Below are 19906 nucleotides of genomic sequence, written 5' to 3' on the forward strand. Positions count from 1 at the left end.
TGATTTTAAACGAAACTTTTATTTAGCACCTGCTCCAGGATATATTTACAATAAACACACATATGTATACAAAGCTACTTTATTAAGAAAATAAAAACAATCATATCTGAGGAACAAAAAATTGACTTTACTGGTAAATAATTTGATAAATATATATGCAGTTTTTTAAAAGTCTGTGTGTATTAGTCACTGAGCTCCTCCTCGTCACTGAAGTATGCGCTCTTTTTGATCCTCGGTTTCTTAGAGTCTGAAGATGTCGATGCGTGGGCATTGTCTTCTTCTGCTTGCCTTTTCTTCTTTGTCTCCTCTTCCTCAATATGGGCTTGCTGGAGGGACCCCCCCACCCCCAGAAAGAAATTTGTTAGTTTTTCTTTGAGAAAAAGAAAAAGTCATTTTGTTGGATTTAAATCCAGATATAATAAATACTAGAAAACAAAATGTGCCAAAGAGCCAAGTCTTTTAGACTTTACACCAAATAACTTAAACAGAGAAAACAGTTTTCTATTAATTCTGATTTATCTGGTCATGAACCAAATAAGATGCCTTTTTTTTGGCTTTTGTAATTCTGGGATGGGTTCTTCTAGTAGACTAAAATAAGCCACACAGAACCACAGAATGAAAAGGAACCAAGAGTTGAGACTTGCTAACCTGACTCATGCCAGATGTATGTTGCTCCGCCTCGCTCCACTCACATACATCTGGGACATTGCCCATTGAAAGTGATTTCTCCAACCAATTTTATGGTCTGGCCAATCAGGACCCAGGGCTGGAGTTTCATAGATGTGACGTAGTGACGCGACCATGACGTGAGACTGTTTTGAAAGCAATGGCGGCTCGTCGAGGAAGCAAGCGTTAGCATTGATGCTGCTATTTCTTCTGTGTTGTCCAATCTACCTAATATTGTTTCATTAAAAGAACATCAGCGAACGCCTCTGAAGGCTTTTATTGGTGGAAACGATGTTTTCGCCCTTCTCCCGACCGGATTTGGCAAGTTTTGTTTTCCGGGGCGCGTCCGCTGCAGACGCGCCCTGGAGCTGTTAGCGGTTAGCACGAACCATGTTAGTAGGCCTTTAATCCTCAACGCGGTCGGCCCGGGATCGACTCCGACCCCCGACGCTTTGCCGCCTGTCTTCCCACCTCTTCCTGTCAGCTCACTGTTAATAAAATGCGTGCCACTAGAGCCACAAACACATAAAAAAAAGTTTTGTTTTTTCCTGCGTAGCTCTCACAGCGTCACGGGTTAGCTTCGGTGTGAGTGGTTGAAATAGCATGTCGATAAAGATGACAGACAAGTGGCTTATCCAATCATATGCAAGGATTTTTGATAAGGCCCAGCCTTCAATAAAGGCAATTCCAATGGCGGTGTCCCAGATGTATGTGAGTGAAGCTAGGCGGAGCGACATGCGTCTGGCTTGAGTCAGGTTAGAGGCTTGCAGAGAGGGTCACAAATTGGCTTTTGAGAAGTTGTAAAAACCTGTATTGCCCCGAACCTTTGTCATTTTTGTCAAGCGTCACCTGGTCAGTTGTTTGTTAGCTCATGTTATTGCAAAGACCCAAACATTCACACCTAATGTGACATGAGCTTAGGTATTTAAGGCTTTTGCAGTCTCTAAATAACATGGCAATGTTATGAATTACCTGAAAAGCTATGGCTTGGCTTAAGCTATCCAAGGCTGGGTCTTCTCCTTCCTCTTCACTTTCTTCATCTTCTTCACTAAAAGAAAAATAAATCTAGTGAGACATACCAAGCTATGCAAAAAAAAAAACTAAAATTTTTTTTTTATACAAGAAACTATTTACACAATTTCTGGTTGTTGGGCCTTTTTCTTCTTCTTCTTTTCTTTCTTCTTTGGCGGTTCCCTCTCTCCAAGCAGGTTTTTGGGACATGCGTAGCTCAGATGTCCTGTTTCCTGTGGCGTATACGATCGCATTTACACAGAGCATTCCTGCAAGCCCCCCCTTAACCAAAAGTAAAGCGTGCACTCACCCCGCATTCATAACATTTGGTCTTGTCCGTGTAGTTCCTTCTCCTTATAAATTCAGTTGCTCGCCCGTTGTCTATAGCAATGCTGGCTTTAACCGTTCTGCCAAACAACTGGGTGGAAAAAGACATTTTTCTTGGACAGTCAACACTCAAACCTTGAAATTAGGGCTCAGTTTGTGCTAGGAGTCGTTCGGCATGGCTCACCTGTTTGTTGTTCACTGCTCTTGCACAATTATGAGCCGATTCTCTGTCCAGGAAGAGAACAAACGCCACTCCTTTGCTCTGTAGGGTGAATTTATCCTTAACTATTGTGACCCTGGGACAGAAATTACAACCCCATGTCAAGTTTTATTAAAGCTACAAGCCTTTTTCTGTAAAATTCTAAAATATTTGGAGGTTCAATTTGTCAGGTATAGAACATTTCAGGATGAGCTTTTCTTTTTCTGTAGCTAGATTGATGTAAACTGTTATTTATTAAAGTTAAAACCTACCCTTTCTGAAAAACAAATTCCACATGTAAATGTCTCTGCTGACACCAAACGTGGTACTCATGACATGAGTACACCAATATCTCCCTCCCCTCTTTATTCAGTGGTTTGACTCAAACTCTTCCTTCTTCAAAGACGTTTACTTGCCTACTGTATGAATGCAAGAAAGTGTTTGAGCCAGATGCTGGAATATTGCGTGGATTTCCCCAAAATCTCTAAACAAGGTGCAAGAGAACCAGGGAAGACTGGAGTGACTAGACTGCATTATCAAAAATATGCTACATTCATTTGGAGCAAAGTTACTGAAAAGAAAAAAAGTCAAATGGTCTGGTAGACATTTCCTTAGGATGTTTTCAGCTGAACTGCTGCATCGCTCGCTACTCCTGTCAAAATGATCGGCAGAAAAGCAGACCTATAATGATCCCAGGCCTGCCAGTAAACCTCACCATGCATGCACTCTCAGAACAGCTGACACTGTCAAGCAATTTAAAAAGAAGAAAAAAAAAAAAAAGAAAAAAAAACACAAGAGCACCACTTGGTAGTCAAAAATGTGACAAATACAGAGCTGAACTAATCCAGCCTTTCATTTCTGATACTAGGGCTGAACGATGTGGCCAAAACTTATATCACAATATTTCTTCATTTCGGCCGATACAATATAATTACGATATCGATATGAACAAAATAAAAGCCTGAGAAAGACTACCAGAAAAGCCCACAACATATGCCCGTACAAACTAATGACAATTATTTTTGCCATGTTTATAACACTCCTCCAATTTTAACATTTTAGAAATATTTGCTTTAAAAAAAATAAAACACATACAACCCGGAATGTCAGTCAGTGATAAACGATGTAATCATAGACTGTGACGTGTATTGAAGTATCGGAAATTTCATATCACCCGTATTGAATAAAGTTATATTGTGGCATACAGCATATTGATACTGAACAATTGTCCACCCATAGATGATACCTATTCCTTGTTTCTGCATAAAAGACAGAGTGCAGTGTAGATTGTTTGATAGATGTAGTACCGTTGAATCCAACAAAGAAAAACACAGACATACATTATTATTCCTGTTTATGCATTCAAACATGTCCCTATCTCATCCATCCATCCAATATCTATGCACGCTTATCCTTCATGAGGTCGCGAGGGGTGCTGTTGCCTGTCTCCAGCATTCAATGGGCGAGAGGCGGGGTACACCCTGGACAGGTCGCCATACTCACACCTAAGGAGAATTTAGAGACCCAACAGTGTCCCTAATCTATTTTTTTTTTTTTTTTTTTTTTTTACAAAATTCAAAAAGGTACATAAACGTATGTTGATGCTCTCATAGACAAAAGGTGTTGTGACCTTTTGGTTTTGAGCCATTTAAGGAATAGGAAAAGCACCACACCAGTTGTTAACTATTTGATGTACAGATTATGGAAAAAGTATGGCCTTACTTGTTTTACAAGCGGCAAGTATGCACAGAAAGCAAGCGAAAGGAAAAATTAAAACAGGCTTATAATCAGAAAAAGACAACCAATGTTATCTTTATTTCAGATTTGCCATCCACAGCAGCATCCATCAGTGCGACATAGCCTTTTTCCATTTGTGTGTTTCTTGTAATTGTCAGGGACCCAAATGCAGGGGAGACAGAATCATCAGTTTTTCTTTCCTCCATATGATTTTAAAAAGTAGCATTTGGGAAATTTATGCAGTGCAAATCCACTAATCCACTGTTTTTATCTGTAAGTGTACGTTTAATCGTAAGGAAATAAAATCACCACAGAATAACATTTTTAATCCAATTGATCGGTTGTTTTACCAGAAAATACCAAAAAGGCATTACTTACTTTACGACTTTTCCATACTTTGTGAACAACTGCAAGGACACAGATGAATACATCAATGCACAAAAAACTGACATAAGCAATGATTCAACATATCTACGTTTTCTCTTTGCATAGATCGATTTGCAAAAGCCCGATTACCTTGTGTAGGTCGTTGTTGGTCAGAGAGAACGGCAGATTCGACACATACACTGTGCTTTTGCTCGGTGCTAAACCTCCACTCATGGTGGACAGACTTTATGTAAAAAAAAAGAAAAATAAGATAAAATAAAAGAATCAACACAAGCATGTATCATTTTCAATTAAACGTTTTCATGTGACTTCGTGTACGCGCATGTGTTCAATATAAGACTTACCAACGTGACTGTCACCGGTAAATCGCAGTTTATATGAAATTTCAGTGTCACTAAATAACGAAGCTAACAGAAACAAAAAACAGCGCCTGCGCGTCGCAGACTGATGACGCGTTCGCTTTGATAAATAGGTGTTGTGTAGTAGCTGCTGGGGAAAGGCTAGGCTAGACTAGCTAAACGCTGATGAAAGGTGATACGGTTTTGAAATTTCGCACTAAGAGAAATCACTTTTGACTAGCTGCTTAAATGTGGTTTGCTTGTGCAAGGCCGTACGTTGCCCTAAAAAAAATTGTTCTGGGTAGTTTTTTGCGGTGATAACTGAAAGCTAACGTGCGCTTACGTCAAATGAAACGTGCTAATGTTTGCGGCACTGACGGGTTAGCCGAGTTAGCTCCTCTTGCTTTAAACTCTGTATTGAGCTGCTGTTGTAAATACATCAAAAACCAATGATGTGACGACGATACGACGCTGTAGAAGCTGACAGGGCGAATGTTAGGTATCTATCGAGGTGATAAACCTGAACGAAATCTGTCAAGTTTAGCAGCAACTAGGTGTTTTAGTGGCAGACTAGTATTTTGAAAGTGGCAAATAGAATTATGATGCGTTTATACTTTTTTTGCGTGTGAAGGTTCCATCAGCCCTACGTGTTTGTTTTTCCATAAAGATTACTCCGGTTTGCTCTCTTCAGAAATTAATTTGGGCCATTCCGTTAACTCTACTGAAAATCTCTTCACAGATTGATTAGAAGATCGCGTTTGCCGAAGAGCAATAAACCTGAGAAGTAAGTAACTCACATTTTTTTATGATACAGACACTGCTTGAGGCATAAGTAAACAAATTTGTTGTATTAACCAGTTCTCTGCCTGCGCAAGACCTTTTTTATAGGCAATACTGAATCCGATTTTCTTAACGCATTGCACATGTATTTGCACCCCAACTTTTTCACATTTCATCTCTGTACTGTTATAAATCTGAACACATTTAAATCGAATTTAACGTGAGAGATAAACACAAAGAATCGCGTAAGCGGGAGAGGGGTTAGTGGATCTGATGTACTCTCCAAAAAAAAAAACCTGAATGCTTGTGAAAACGCTCAGTGTTTTCTGTCTGAAAAATTTCCAACTGTGTCTATTTCAAGTCGTAAACATTCAGCCATAGCTGTAAGACGATCCTTTAGTCAAAACGCGTGTTAAAAACTTGAATTTGTCTCCGATGTGCAGAGCTGGCAGAGACTGTAATTCAGCTGTAATTGCAGCAAAAGATGGTTCTACAGAGTTCTGACTCAGAAAGATTGGAGAGAAATGCACAGAACAGTTTTTTAACATTTAATTTGAAAAAAAATAAAAATAAAATAAAGATGCTTTCAAGTTTGTGGTTGTAACATGAGGGAAGGTTTCAAGGTGTACAAACGCCTTTCCCAGACAATGTAGCTCATCCAGAAACTACGGGAGGCTTTCATGAACCGCTTACCATTTTCTTTCTGAGACAGATAGCCCAGCCTGTATTGTACAATTTCTTTTATATATATTTTTTTTTTTGTTATTTATCTTTTTTTCCCCCCCACAGTGACATACAGAAGAGAAAGAGGTATACGAGAAGTGTATGAAGAGCGCTTTTTGCCAGAAAGACCAGTGAGTGTTTCCATGTTTTGTTTGGAGCACAAACTATTTATTCCAACAAAACCATTGTACGTCAGCGACGGCAAAATTAATCGTATTTTGGAACTTTTTCAATCTTAAAACAAATTAAATGCATAAAATACTTCACGCCTGTCTTGTGTAGGGACCGTATCCCCGGGTAGCTGGAGGCGTCGAGAGGAGAGGCCCTTTCAGCAGGCCGGAGGACGAGTATGGGCGTGGCGGGTACGAATATGAAGGAGGTCCCCGTTTTTACCCCAACGGAGGCGGCCCCCGGGGTTACCATGACGATCAGAGGGGCTACCAAGTGGAGGGCCATCACTTTCCCGAACGCAGAGCTATCCCACCGGCACGAAGGGTAAAAATAAAACGATCCATTTATTCATCTTTTCACTTTATCCTTATTATCCAAGTGTTTGTTTTGAAGGTCACCTGGTTGAGTTTGGCATTAGTGTGTTTGTATGCAAATATCATATTCCCTACAAACAAGTACAGTGAAAAGCTTTAGTATTTTTTTTTTTTGTGTGTGTTTAGGAAGACTTTCCCTACAGAGTACCGAGAGAAGACCCTCACGCGGGGCGACCTTTGGAGTTTGGGTAATATTTTTTTCTGTCTGTTTTCCCAAAATCCAATTTCGTTTTGCAGTTTAATATTTAAATGACGCCTAGAAACGTCCTGATCCAAGAATTATTTACACCGCCTCGGATAATTTACTGTTTACTAATGGTATTTACTCGTACCAATTATCAACACATGCGGTTCTTCACAGCATTTATTTGCACTCTGCGTTCTATAAGGTGCTGTTATTTAAATCAGTGCCATGTCTTCGTTTGACACCTCCAGTAGATCTACGGAAGTTTGAAGTGCTTAAACTCACCGCTTGTCTTTCTGTCAGTGGTTTCTGTGATGGGATTCATGCACAAGCAGCTGAAGGATCTTCGTATACTCTCTCATGCTTGCATTTTTACAATCATCAACGTTTTTTTTTTTTTTTTTTTTTTTTGCAATATTGCATAAAATTAAATGTTTAAGACAATCTAAAAACCTATATTCTGCAACAAAATGATGGCTTGGTCACAAATACTCATGGTCCCATTTCTACATTTTGGCTCATACCACCAATGGTATTGTTTTACTTCAGCAAAATGAATTTTAGACTTGAAGCATCCAGCGTCCATTCCTCCATTGTCCTCCGTTTATGTGTCGGGTTGTGGGGGCAACAGGTCCACGAGGGACCCAAACATCTCTCTCAGCAGCCAACCCTTTTCTATAAATGCATTTTTATTTTATTCCTTTTAATTTTTTCTAGATAGATAGATAGATTAACTTTATTGTCCCAAAGGAAATTTGATTTGGGTTACAGACTCTGGCTGCTACATAGTGCACACTATGTGTCACACTGCATTCACACATAACACTACTATAAAAATTCCATTATAAGACAATAAATAGATACATAAAGGAGCATGTTACATTAGCACAACAGCTGTTTATAATTCTTTAAGAATAAAACATAAATTCATATATTGTAATATCAGAAAATATTAAAAACAAGTGAATTAAGTAAAACTGCAGGAAAACTGTACTGCATTGCTTATTTGTCTGCAGGGATTTAGGTTGTTGACTGGTTCAACAACCTTTTATTTTGCTAAATTGTTGTCCTGCATACCATTATTTTAATGCTGCCACAAATCATCTGTTTATTAATTTAAATTGGCCTTTTTTTTGTTGTGCTTTGTGCAAATTTGAAGGTCTTGTCGCTCTTATGATGACCTGGAGCCAAAACAGTCTCCTGTACGTCACACGCACAGGAGAAATTTGGGTTGTTGAGAACTTAAGCGGAGGCTATTCATATTATATTGTTTTCCTGCATAAAAAAATAAAACAACAAAATAATCATTTAGCTGTAAAGTCAGTTATGGTCTGAGTGTTTAAGGTTTAAACTAAAGAGGGATTTATAAACATTTACTTTTCCATTCGCTAGTGATTTGGTTTCGGGCATTTAAGGGTTTATATAAATTTTTTTTAAATAATTTTAAACTTCTACATTATACCCCCACAAAGACTTAACCTTCTGTTGTTGTGTTTTTTTTTTAATTGATATTCAGAAGACAAGCTTTACTTTCACTCGACATAGTTTTTTTTTGTTGTTGTTTTTTTAACTCGCCAGGGTCATCAGAGGATTTTGTGAATTGCGTCTATTTTAATATTAGTATTTATTTATGTAATCTTTATCTCCTCAGGGCTCGTGTACCTCCACCTCCCAGTGTACGAAGCCAGGGCGTCTATCCAGCACCCAGATCGCTCCCAGAAAGCGGGGAAGACACGTTAGTCCAAGCCATCCGCAACCTGGACAGAGGGTATGAGAAAGGCGCTTTCTGATCGCCTCCCTGAAGACGTATTTCTTTAAGACGGATAAGCTGATGAAATAAACACCAATAGGCTCTGTAGGTGAAATAAAAAAAAATAAAAAAAAATCAAGCATTGTGCCTCCAGAATGAAGCTTCAGTACATTCTGGTAAATGCTAGATGGCAGCATTGCGCTGCATTCAAGAACGAATAGAAAGGAGAGAACATTGTGGCAGATCAGTGGTTATGATACCAAATGATTACGCAGCTATCTGTGCTTCCAACACTTGAAATGTTTAAAAAGCGACAAACCTATGACATATCTGTCTCTCGCCCTTCCAGGGAGGACAGAGATCCTTACAGGAGGAAGGCGGCCCTGTTCCCTCCCCTAAGAGAGCGCTCCCCCGTCCGCCGTGAGGTGGCCCGCTCCCCTCACAGTCGCTCCGGCTCCAGTGTGAGCAGCAGAAGCTACTCGCCAGACCGAGCCAAGACTCTGCCTTTTCCAGCACAGCAAGGCAAGAGTATGTACAAAGCTTGTGTTTTTTTTTTTTTTTTTTTTTTTTTAGTTCCTGTTTTCAAGCCTTTTGAAGCTTTAGAAAATGAAAAGCATGGCAGAGTATTGACACATCTCGAGCAGTTTCGTATTTTACAGCTTCAGGACACTTATATGGAAGCAGGCGCTTTAGTCAGATGATTAAACGTTCTGGCCCTACATGCAAAACGGTGTGCGACAGAAGACGAACATGAAACACGACGGCGGCGACATCCTTTTGATGCTTTTCGTCAGCTGGCACGGGGCAACCCTAACCCTGGAAGAAATCCTGGTTACGAGCCACAAAAGACCCATCTTCATCTTCTCTCAGAACGACCCGAAATGTGCGGCTACAGTAGACCAGTTTAGAGCAAGCAGAGTCACGTATTGGACTTGCCCGGACCTAAATCCAGTTGTGAATTCGTAGCTACAGTTGAACTGATGTTTAGAGTCTCTAGATTTAATGAGAAGAATGCTGTATGCTGCCTTTTGGCCAGGTGATGGTTGTAAATGAGAATTAGTTCTCCAAACACAACATGCCAGCAAATTTGACACCTACCCGGTTAAATAAAACGAATAAATGAAGCTGGAAGAGGCATGGCTGAAATGATTTGCTGCTGTTACTGCAGGAAAAAAGTGCTTCTACAAACTATTAAGTTCAAGTACAAAGTGCACGTGATGCTTTTCTATTTTCTTTTTTCTACAATATCTGAAAACTATAATTTTCCTTCTACTTCACAATCATATGCACTACTTTGTGTTGATCTGGTAGGAATATAAAAAAAAATCCCAATAAATACAATAGTTTTACAAAACAAAACTTGAAAGCTGCTAAATATTTACTGTTCCAAATCCTTGGTGAATCTATCCAGCATAAGCATGTTGGGCATTTTCATTAGAGATGATTAAAACGGACCAGAGCCACGTAACACATTCAAATCAGAGTAAATCACAGCTTCAAAAGTGTCCTGTAGGCATCATTCAACAGAATGAAATGGTCTAAAAAAACGTTTTTACCATTAAAGCAAAGTGTGTTTATTGTTTCCCATTTCCTTTTTGTTTGTATTTTCTCATCCTGTGTCCTTGACTGACAATCTGGCGGATTGGCTTTTCCAGATTTGGACGCTCCAGAGGGTCACGCAGGTGTTTCTGAACACCTCTGGGGGGCGCTCTTTCCTCAGAGTGGACATGAACCTTTAGGTCTGTACACCAACTGAAGTGACCCAGCTTGGACTTGGGTGATGTCCTTACTCGCATCCTTTTCATGCTCAAAAACATGACGAGGAATAAAGACGGGTTGAATAAATCAAAGGGTAAAAAAGAAATAAAAAAAATAGGAGATGGGGACAACATTTTCCTGCGAACTCTTGGAGATAAAAATAGTAGCTGGGTAACTTCGGTTCTTATTTTCTGACACTAGTATGTTTTTCACCCAGGTTTTCAGTTGTCGCATGAGTTTTAATTATGTTGTAGAGCCTAGTGGAGAGCTCCATTCATTAGGATAAGCAAATCATTTCAACTTCTTGTGGGGAGATACTGTAGCACTTCTCAATGTTCCTACCCTGATCCAACCACTGGTTTTTACAACAGTTTTAATTTAATTGTTGTGTTTTTTGTTTTTTTTCCAAAATGTGCCTGTTTTTAGCACAAAACACCCAGAAGTGCCACGGTATCTCCTGACACGCTGCATGACGGAACCTTTCCCTTTCCATTTAACATTTAGCTCTGCTGCTTTCCATTTCACCCTAAGCTTTTCCCCTCCCAAATAAGGACTTGTTTTATATTGAAATAATAAAGCCGCCTTGTTTTACCTTGCAAACTGCACAAGGAGGTGCATAATTAAATTTTCCTAAAACAGATAGACAAGGGTAAACCTTTCCTTAAAGAGACAGGGTAGTGGAAGAGTGTGTTTATGTTAGACGCCCTAGTTGGCACACTCGGCGTAGTGACCTTATGGTTTGGTCTTCCTGCAGGGTACGAAGAAACTTATTCTCAGTGCAAGATAATCGGTAAGTAAAGTTCAGCGTGGTTGTTGATGACCGAAATGATGCCGACGCTTTTTAATATGTAGGATTACTGATGCGTAATGCAAGAACAAGACCGATGTTTTAGTTTAATTCACCCAATGAAACAAGAAAGCCTCGTTTTTCCTGTCAGATATGCGTTCTCCGCTCTTTGTTGGAGGTAGAGGATTGCTCCCCAGTAGAAACACGGGGTTAGCAAGAGCTTTCTAGGTCATATAGGTCTTTAAAAGAAAGGCTGTCTCCAGAAGTTTGTAAAAGTTTTTTTTTGCGATAGACCAACAGAGATGGTGCCTATTTATGAATTGGAACGAAAAGGTTTCAAATTTTTGGCAAATATAAAAAACATTGTTTCCTGTCTCTGGGTTTCTACGCAGTATGCATTATTTTCCAGATCCATATGGTGGGGAAATTGAGGTACAAAATATATTTTGGGTTTATGAGGTGGTAGTTTAAGAGTTACTGAAGGAGCGAACCAACAGAAAAACATTGATTATACAAATGAAAATTGGCTGCATATAGTTTTAAGACTTGGTCTTGATATTTTATTCTAGTTTTTTTTTTTTTTTTTTTTACAAGTCGTAGCAGCCCTTTTTTTACTTTTATAAGCTAAAAGAAAGCATAAAATGTGACACAATTCAGTCTAAATAAGAGCTATTTTAGCTTGCCCCAAAAAAAAACAAATAAGGCAGTGCCCTTTACCTTGCTGCTTGATCAGCCAGCAACCTCATTATGATTAGTAAAACTATAACCAACTATGTACATTTACTATTATAAATTGAACAAAAAACCCCAACAATATTCAGTAATATTCATGACTGTTGAAGTTTAAAGATATGACCTGTGATAAACAAATCAAAAAGTGCAGACGTCTGTTTGGTGTTCACGCCGATCATAGACCTCAGTTAATGAGTAGTCTATCAACCAACAGAGAAAAAATTAAGATTTCCAAGTTTTATAGAATAAAATGCCACCGCAACACTTGCTACATTAAACCAATGTCTCTACATTACTAGCTTAGCGTATTGAATTGTTAGTTCTTGAATAGTTGGCTAACACTTACTGCAATCCAGGTAGTTCTCTGCAATATACATCCCATTGGGCTCTAGTAGGAACTGTGCTATAATTGTGTTCAGGCTTCTTGAGTCATTAAATTTTCTTTGCAGTCACAGCACAGCTTTGCACAACTAGACTGACATTTTTGCCTGTTCCTTTTCGCTAATGTGTTCGTTGCCCTGCATGAAATCTGGCCCCAGTCTCCAGTCAGTTCAGTATTTCTATGACAGCTCTTTATTTCACCCCAAGAGGGCCTCTTGTGTGTCTCTTTTTTTTTTTTTTTATTCATTGATTTCCTAAAAAGGTTGAAGGATTGCAAATATTCTAGCAAAAACATTTTAGAAGTCGTCGTCATTTTAAAAAAAAAATCTCTTTTTGCAGCATTTTGGCACTTAGACGTAGATGATATGTAATTGGGTGAAACATATTTATTAGCGCTGAAGTTAAGAGTCTGATTCTTCGATCTGTGAAGATGCCTTTTAGCTCAATAGATGTCCTAATCAAGGGTTAACTGCATTATTCTACACAGACTACAGGTCTTTCATTAAATAGTTTTCCACTTGGGGAAACCTTTTGCTCTGTCTGTCATGGCAACACTGTTAGTTTTCACATCTACTGTTACGTTTTGTTTTGGTTTTATGGAATATGTTTTTATTTTTTTTTTCCATCCCAGAATTGGAAACATTAATACATATTGCTATGCTAATTAATCTCTCACATTCGGGGAGAGTAGGAGGTGTGCTTTCCAGACCAAACGACAGGAAAATGGGAGCGTCAAGTCGGTGTAACTGGAGTTGACAGAAAGCGTTTCTAATGTGTCCTGCAGGAAGCCCATCTCCTCGTCTCCGTCCTTCCTCTTGTCCGGGCTCGTAAAGATGCCACCAGCCCGTGCTCAGGGAGGTGGAGGGAAGAGGGTATAGAGTGTCTGATGGATATTCCTGAAGCCAGCGTTTCCTCTCGGGGATGTTTTCCTGTCTCTTTTCTGGCCGCTCAGGGTTCCCATTTGTTTTTTTAGTTGACCCAGAAGACCTAATTGCTCTTCGGGGGTCACACAAGGAAAATTCAAGAGATCGGATGTGGTCCATAATTAATGCGCTACATAATAATTAAGCCCAGTTTCCTGAACTAACTTTTCTAGAATCCTTGCTTCCCATCGCTTTTCAACCTCTTCCTTTTCCTAAGTCTTTTTAAAAAATTTTTGTGGTGGTGGTGGGGGGGGGGGGGTGATAATTTTTCATGTTTGCCACAATTTTAAAGCTGAATGTATCATTCCCCTGCTTTCTTTCTCCTTTTTGTCTTTCTAAAATCATAGACAAAATTCCCGGCTTGTCTCGAGAAGGCTCCCCACAGAGTGGAACATCCAACAAGGTGAGCAACAGAAGAAGTATGCTTGAATTTTAAAGATATTTGAGCCATGTAGAGCTTTTGTGTTTTTAACAAATAAACAACCTGCATTTCAAGTTCCAGCAACTTTTAAACAACTTGACATTAATCGGTGGCCCTGCTCTCCTCGCAGCGGCGTGCATCTGGAACTTCTTAAATCCCATCCTCGCCATAAGCGCTCGGTCCCACCGAAGCACGATAATGGCTTTTTAAAGCAGTGTTCACACACGGCAGAGAAGCCATCAGGCCAGCGCTGTGTTTACCTGCAGCGTAAGCAGACTTCAGTCAGATGGACGGATAACGGGGAAGGAAAGCGGCTCAAACCGTTGACAGCGTGTTTTTTTTTTTTTTTTTTTTTAAAAGCTACTTTTTGTGTCGAATGTGTACGTCTCCTCTCGTACGTAGTAAATAGCAGTTTGTTTCGCTCATGCCATCCGTCTTCAGCCACGCCGAGGAGGGTAAATAAAATCAGATTGGGGGGCGGGGGGTAGTGATCAGGAGCAGCGGGTGCAGCCGAGGCCACCCAGAAGCCACCGGGGTTAAGTCAGTAGCGCAAGTCATAACTTTATCGCAGGATCTGGACCGCAAAGACAGCAGAGTCCCAACAGAGCTCATTTAGACGCGTTTATGCTGTTTACAATGAACAATCGCTTCCTTATTCAGACGGAGAGAGCGTCTGTGCGCGGGGGAGTGTCCGCCGGTCGGGGCGCGTTGTCCGTCTTGGTTTTTTTTTGAGAGAGAGGTGGAGGTGAAACGTAAGACTGTCAAGCAACGTTTTGCCTCGAATTTGAGACGCTTCTGTATTTTACGCCTCATTTATAACCTGCCGGGGGGAAAAAAATGTCAGTGGTCTAAAAGAGTTGCCTGTTAATCTCTTGACTGCTGGTTTGCTTCTTTTGCTTATCTTAGGCTTTGCAGTGTTTGAATTTAACATGTTAAAGGTGCTGCGCAAGTCGTGGCTCCTCCAGTGTTCTGTGAATCAAAATAGGTCCATATTGGATTTTGTGACACTCGTTTGAAAATTTCTTTTTTTAGTGGTGCAACTTTGATTGATAGAGGCATATTTATGTTTTAATATAGTGATGATAAAGTAATTAAAGAAATGTTTTGACAACTGGAAGATCTGATTGGCTTTCAAAAATGCATCATAATTTGAACCATTAAGACCTGGATGCACTGGGTTTATCCAATAAAACGACTTGATTGTAAACGTGGTCTACTAGTGTTAATCTCAGTAGGACCAGGTTCTTTGAAGGCCTCAGGTTTGTTGGAGGACATTAGTGAGCAAACGGGATCATAAAGGTCGAGGAACACAGCAGACTGGTCAGGGAGAGAGCGGCGAAGTTTAAAGCAGAAGTGGATTATAAGGCACTCTCTAGCTGGAGAGTCTGTCGCCAAATAATATTATCTAAAAGAACATTGTGCACATAAATATTGAGATTTATTCCATTTCCTGTTTACATGCAGTGATTATGGATCTGAGTGCACCTTCAGCAGATTTTGTATAATGTTTGGTCTGTGGTTTGCTGATATTACTGGCCTGTGAGTAAATCGGAGATATTAGCCGTTGGTCGACCTGCTAGCTTGTGGGGTACTTTTTTTTTTTTTTTTTGGACATTCAGACAAATTTAAACCCAAACTGGTGTTGTAGCAGCTGTTTCATGTCTCTATAGTTAAACCGAGGGCCACAAAGTTGCCACATTTTTAATCCAAAAGCCAACGACCCAGCTGCTATGGTCCGAGTAGCTTCAGGGTTTGGTTGGGGTTTCACTGGCTGTGGTAGACCACAGCCTAAATAAACCCTTTTTATGTTTTGTAAGCTTGGATGATCAAATTGAAAGACTGTTGGGGTGTTATTTCTTCTTTTTTTTTTTTTTTAAGAAACTGGACTGACTGTGTGCTTTTTGCAAGAAAGTATTCTTTTTTTTTTGTATGTATGAAAATGGCACAAACCGTTGGGTAACAAACAAGCTGGGTATTTATGAAATACAAACCGTGTCTCTGTCTGACGCATCTCTCATTCAATCAATGCCGTGATCAAAGTTTGTTACTGTCCCACCTCTCCCCACACACACACACACACACACACACACACACACACACACTCTAACACGCTTTCTGCTGGGTCTGATCTGTGCTGCGGTGCATTGTTGTTCTCTATTCCCAGGGCACATGCCCATAACCTTGGCCGAGATGAAAGCCTTTTGCTGTGCGCTCAGTAAAGCTTGTTCTAACAGTCTGGGTCACTGCATGCTGTGGCAATTCCACACACACGCACACACACACACACACACACACACACACACACACACACACACACACACACACACACACACTTTCTGGAGCCATCACTGACTGAAGAGACCAAAGAGGAGGGCAACTATAGAGCAGCTCCACCTCTGGCTGTGAGCCAGAGTGGTCTATGGGTGGAGAGCTGGATTTGGAACAAAGCAAAGGTCACTGGGAGGTTCGTCTCTGCACCAAAATCCTCTTTTGTTACAATTTCATATTTGATCAAGGAAGATAACTGAGCATGTGGGTTTTTACCTGTGCTGATTTTTATTTATTGGGGTAGGCCAACCAAAAATGTGCTTAAATGTGATGTCGAATGGGAAAAATATGCTGTTTTTAACCATTTTACAAATCTAAAAATGGCAGTGTGCATTTCTGTTGAGCCCCCTGAGCCAATCATTGAGTCGCCGTTTGCTGCGGTTAAAGCTGCAAGCCTTAAAGTATGTCCATCAGGGTATGTTGCCCAGTTTTAAGACGCCCGCTTTGTTGCAAAATGGCTCTAGCCCAGTGCGACTGAATGCAGAGGGCCTGAACCTGGGTTGAAATGGAGTCAGATTCTCAGTTTGGTTTTGCTGAATTAAAACGTCCCACAGCATGATGCTGCCATCATACTTCGTGGAGGGGTGAAATCTTTTCTGATATGATCGGTGCAAATGCGTTCCATGGTCCCTTATGAGGCTTAAAGCAAACTCCAAACAGAATTTCTTTCTTCAGACGATGGTTTCTGTGGATTGCACGTTTATTTGGTGCGGTTGACAAACTCTCCCACCTAAACCGTGGATCTCTGCAGATCCTCCAGAGGCGCCACGGGTCTCTTTGCTGCTTCTCTGGATAACGCTATCCTTGCCTGCCGTGTCAGTTTAGGTGGACGTCCATGTCTCGGTAGCTTTGGAGTCGTGCCATATCGCGTCCGTTTGTAGCGGATTGATTTATCCTCCGCAGCATGTTCAAAGCTCGGGGTGTTGTTTCAGAACGTAACCCTGCATTGAACTTCTCCAAAACGTTATTCCTGATCTGTCTGCTGTGTTCCTTGTTCGTCATGATGCGTTTTTTTTTTTTTTTTTTTTTCTCTATAAATAATTTACTATGGGGGACCAACTAAAGTGCGCTGGATTTTGTTTGCGGGTGTTGGAGCAAATAAGGTTGAATACAAATGCTTGCTTTATTTAATTTTTTTGGATTTATATTAAAACATTTTGAAATTGATCATTTCCTTTCACTGAACAGCTATGCACCACTACTTTTTTTTTTTTTTTCAAATCAAATTTCTACCATAAGCATGGAAGTTTGTGGATAAAATGTAAAAAAAGATAAGTAAATAGAAGAAGTTAAAGGTTTAAGCTTCTGGAAGGAACTTAATGCTTTGTTTTTCTGTTGTTTTTTTTTAATATATATGAATTTATATCAATAACTACTGTACAATAAGTAATTATTGCTACTATGTCAACTTGTTCTAAAGCGCTGCTACTCCTGCCAATAGTAGTGCTTAGAAAGTCGGTTCTTTCATGTTTGGCAAATGGCAACAATACATCTCCAAAGACTGCAAGCCATTTATTAGAATATAGGAGACATAAACCCCAATTTAAGTTTAGATCATGCAGGCATTTTTTTCTTTGCCAAGAAAAGTAAGATAAACATATGGTGCAAGCAAAAAAAAGGTTCCGTTATTTTTCGCTACTCGTGGTCACACAGTCCCTTAAAACGACGACATTCACATGCTTCCATATATGTGGGGGAAAAAAAAATCTGTCCTGCTTTGTCTTGAAAGCAAACCTAGTTAGGCCTTGTACAGCCAGTTAAAATAAGGCTCCGGTATGACTGTAATTTCATTTTTTTTTTTTTTTTACTCAAGCAAAGAAAGCTGAATACTGACAAATGTGATCTTTCAGATGTGCACAATCGTGTAAGCCGGACGTCTCCCTGGAGCTACGCCTGGGACTGAATAGGACGGAATAATTGGATGATTCCTTATGAGCTGCGCTTTTCATTTTTAGACCGCAGTCGGCCTTGATGCTCCGTCCCCTGTAATATCTTTACTCAGTCATCTAGGAATGAAAGCCGACTTGCTCCGTGGCCCGTTTCCTCCTAATGTATGACTGAACTTTAGTCTTGGTTGGCCGGATCCCGCCGCCTGGCCGTCAAACTCTCGTAGAATCAGGGAAAACGCGCAACGATAATACGTCCCTCCCTATTTACAAGCGGCTTCAGGTTTTCAGTAACACGGCTGCCGCGGTTTCCAGTCTGCTCGTTACAATCCTACATTTTTGTTTTTTTTCTCCATCTGAAGATTCTGTCCGCAACCACATAAGTCATTAATCTTAGTAGGAAACTACTTTAGTGCTGTTAGACTTACTTTGATAAATATCAGAGATTGACCGAAATCTACTAATTTCCTTTTTTTTTTTTTCTTTTTTTTTTTTTTTAAGTAGTACAAAGTTCAGTTTACTCCTTTTTCATAAATGATTCTGGCTGTTCGTGTATAAAAAAATAAATGCTGTAGATCCCAGCTTGACCCTATTTCACCATTCTTCATTAACTTAGATGTCCTATAAAACATTCTGGTCGCTGTGACCCACTGATGGGCTTCGGGTAACTGACCCACATTTCCTGCGCATCCTGGTCACTTATTCTCATGCGATTGCCCGTCTTATGTTGTATCTGTTGTAGGAGTAATTCATCTGCAGTGTTTTGTTTTTTTTTCTTATGGTTCAAGCGCTTTCCGGGTCTGCACCGCGTTCAAAACAAACGTTTGTGCCCTTCAGTTCCCTCAGTCCTCCTTACCGCCGTGATTCACACCTTTCGTCTCCTCTCTGCAGGAGGAGAGCAATCCTCCGGAGGCGGAGAAGGAGGACCCAGTCGTCGCGCCCGTCATCGAAGAGGCCAAAAAGTCGGCCGAGAACATCGAAGAGCGGCGACTCATGGCCATCTCAGCCAAAGCCAAGGAGATAGAAAAGGTACGTCACCGTATCTACTTGGAACTAGTGAGACGTCGAAGCACAAACAACCCCAGTCGGAACAACAAAAATGTCATGTTGATAAAATGCAGCAGTGTTTTCCGCTAATAGTGTCTCTAGAAACTCCAAAGATTATATTTTTAAGAGTTTGTGTGCTTCGGTTTTGCTGAAAAAGCTTAGAGAGAAATGCATCGCTTTCCTTGATATTTTACTTTTGTCTGTTTTTTATAAAAGTTTTTCTCCTTTAACTCCCTGTTACCTGCAGCGCCGCTTTAGTCATTGCGGTGGTTACAAATGAACAAAGTTGGCAATTAGGTGAAGTTTGGTTCTGGCGTTTATACCCACAATAAATGTAGAGGATGTATGTTTAACGGAGCTCGGAGCGCCCCGGGCTGAAGGTTCCAGGTCTGCTCACTCGTCTAATGAAGGCCATTCCCGGGCCAGCGAGCGCCACCGCTGGTTTACTCGAAACCATTAAAGCCCGCCGTAACTCTGCCCTGGAGCACACATTTGGCTCTCGCGTCGAGCTGCACCAGTGACCCTGCAGCTTTGCTGTAACGTTGCTGCTGATGCTGCACCTTCCCTCCTGTTTTACAGCCCAGCCGTTGCGTCCTTGTGGTTCTGCTCTTACTTGTTCTCCCGAGGGGACTCTCATTCTAACTCCCAGTGCATTATCTCACCTCGAAACATTTGTGAAAATGCCCCTTAGTGTACGATTCTCCATATGGGGCAAAACAACCAATCACCAACGGAAGCTTTAGCAACTAACAGCAAATAATGAAACAGCTTATTAAACCAAGATGGATGAATCAGAAGCAAAACAAGGGTTGTGAATGATACTTTATATCTGGTGTCTCAGTCATCCAGGTCATGGTCATTCCAAAAAAAGTAAAAAAAACAAAGCAACTGGACTTGTTTTCCGTAGTTGAAGACGTTTCGCTTCCTCTTTTTGAATTGAGAAAGCTTCCTGGAGAGGAAGCGAAGCGTCTTCACAAATGTGGCTTGTAGTTCACA

The 19906-nt window shown here is 40.5% G+C and overlaps 2 protein-coding genes across 9 annotated transcripts in view; one reads left to right on the forward strand and one right to left on the reverse strand.

Annotated features, from left to right (window-relative positions):
* On the reverse strand, positions 1 to 4770 carry zcrb1 (zinc finger CCHC-type and RNA binding motif 1). Its single transcript, XM_012853366.3, has 8 exons — positions 4672 to 4770; positions 4457 to 4550; positions 4319 to 4347; positions 2189 to 2300; positions 1988 to 2095; positions 1801 to 1910; positions 1639 to 1714; positions 1 to 326 (listed from the first exon to the last, which is right to left on the reverse strand). The coding sequence occupies exons 2-8, from the start codon at positions 4538 to 4540 to the stop codon at positions 183 to 185; spliced, it is 663 nt and encodes a 220-aa protein (XP_012708820.2). The 5' UTR covers positions 4541 to 4550; positions 4672 to 4770; the 3' UTR covers positions 1 to 182.
* Positions 4742 to 19906, forward strand: part of pphln1 (periphilin 1) — a 24113-nt gene continuing 8948 nt past the window's right edge. The window contains exons 1-11 of one of the 8 annotated variants that reach the window (XM_012853360.3): positions 4742 to 4858; positions 5405 to 5449; positions 6235 to 6299; positions 6451 to 6663; positions 6840 to 6901; positions 8549 to 8665; positions 8997 to 9175; positions 10303 to 10386; positions 11160 to 11195; positions 13576 to 13631; positions 18755 to 18892. In XM_012853360.3, coding sequence (XP_012708814.2) covers position 5449; positions 6235 to 6299; positions 6451 to 6663; positions 6840 to 6901; positions 8549 to 8665; positions 8997 to 9175; positions 10303 to 10386; positions 11160 to 11195; positions 13576 to 13631; positions 18755 to 18892 — 951 coding nt within the window. In that variant the 5' untranslated portion in view covers positions 4742 to 4858; positions 5405 to 5448. Of the gene's footprint in view, positions 4859 to 4914; positions 5177 to 5404; positions 5450 to 6234; positions 6300 to 6450; positions 6664 to 6839; positions 6902 to 8548; positions 8666 to 8996; positions 9176 to 10302; positions 10387 to 11159; positions 11196 to 13575; positions 13632 to 18754; positions 18893 to 19906 lie in introns of those variants that run through there. The other 7 variants (XM_012853362.3, XM_021311031.2, XM_036148910.1 and 4 more) reach the window with 7 other exon arrangements.

This window comes from Fundulus heteroclitus, chromosome 17, assembly GCF_011125445.2.
Source record: "Fundulus heteroclitus isolate FHET01 chromosome 17, MU-UCD_Fhet_4.1, whole genome shotgun sequence".
NCBI lineage: Eukaryota > Metazoa > Chordata > Actinopteri > Cyprinodontiformes > Fundulidae > Fundulus > Fundulus heteroclitus.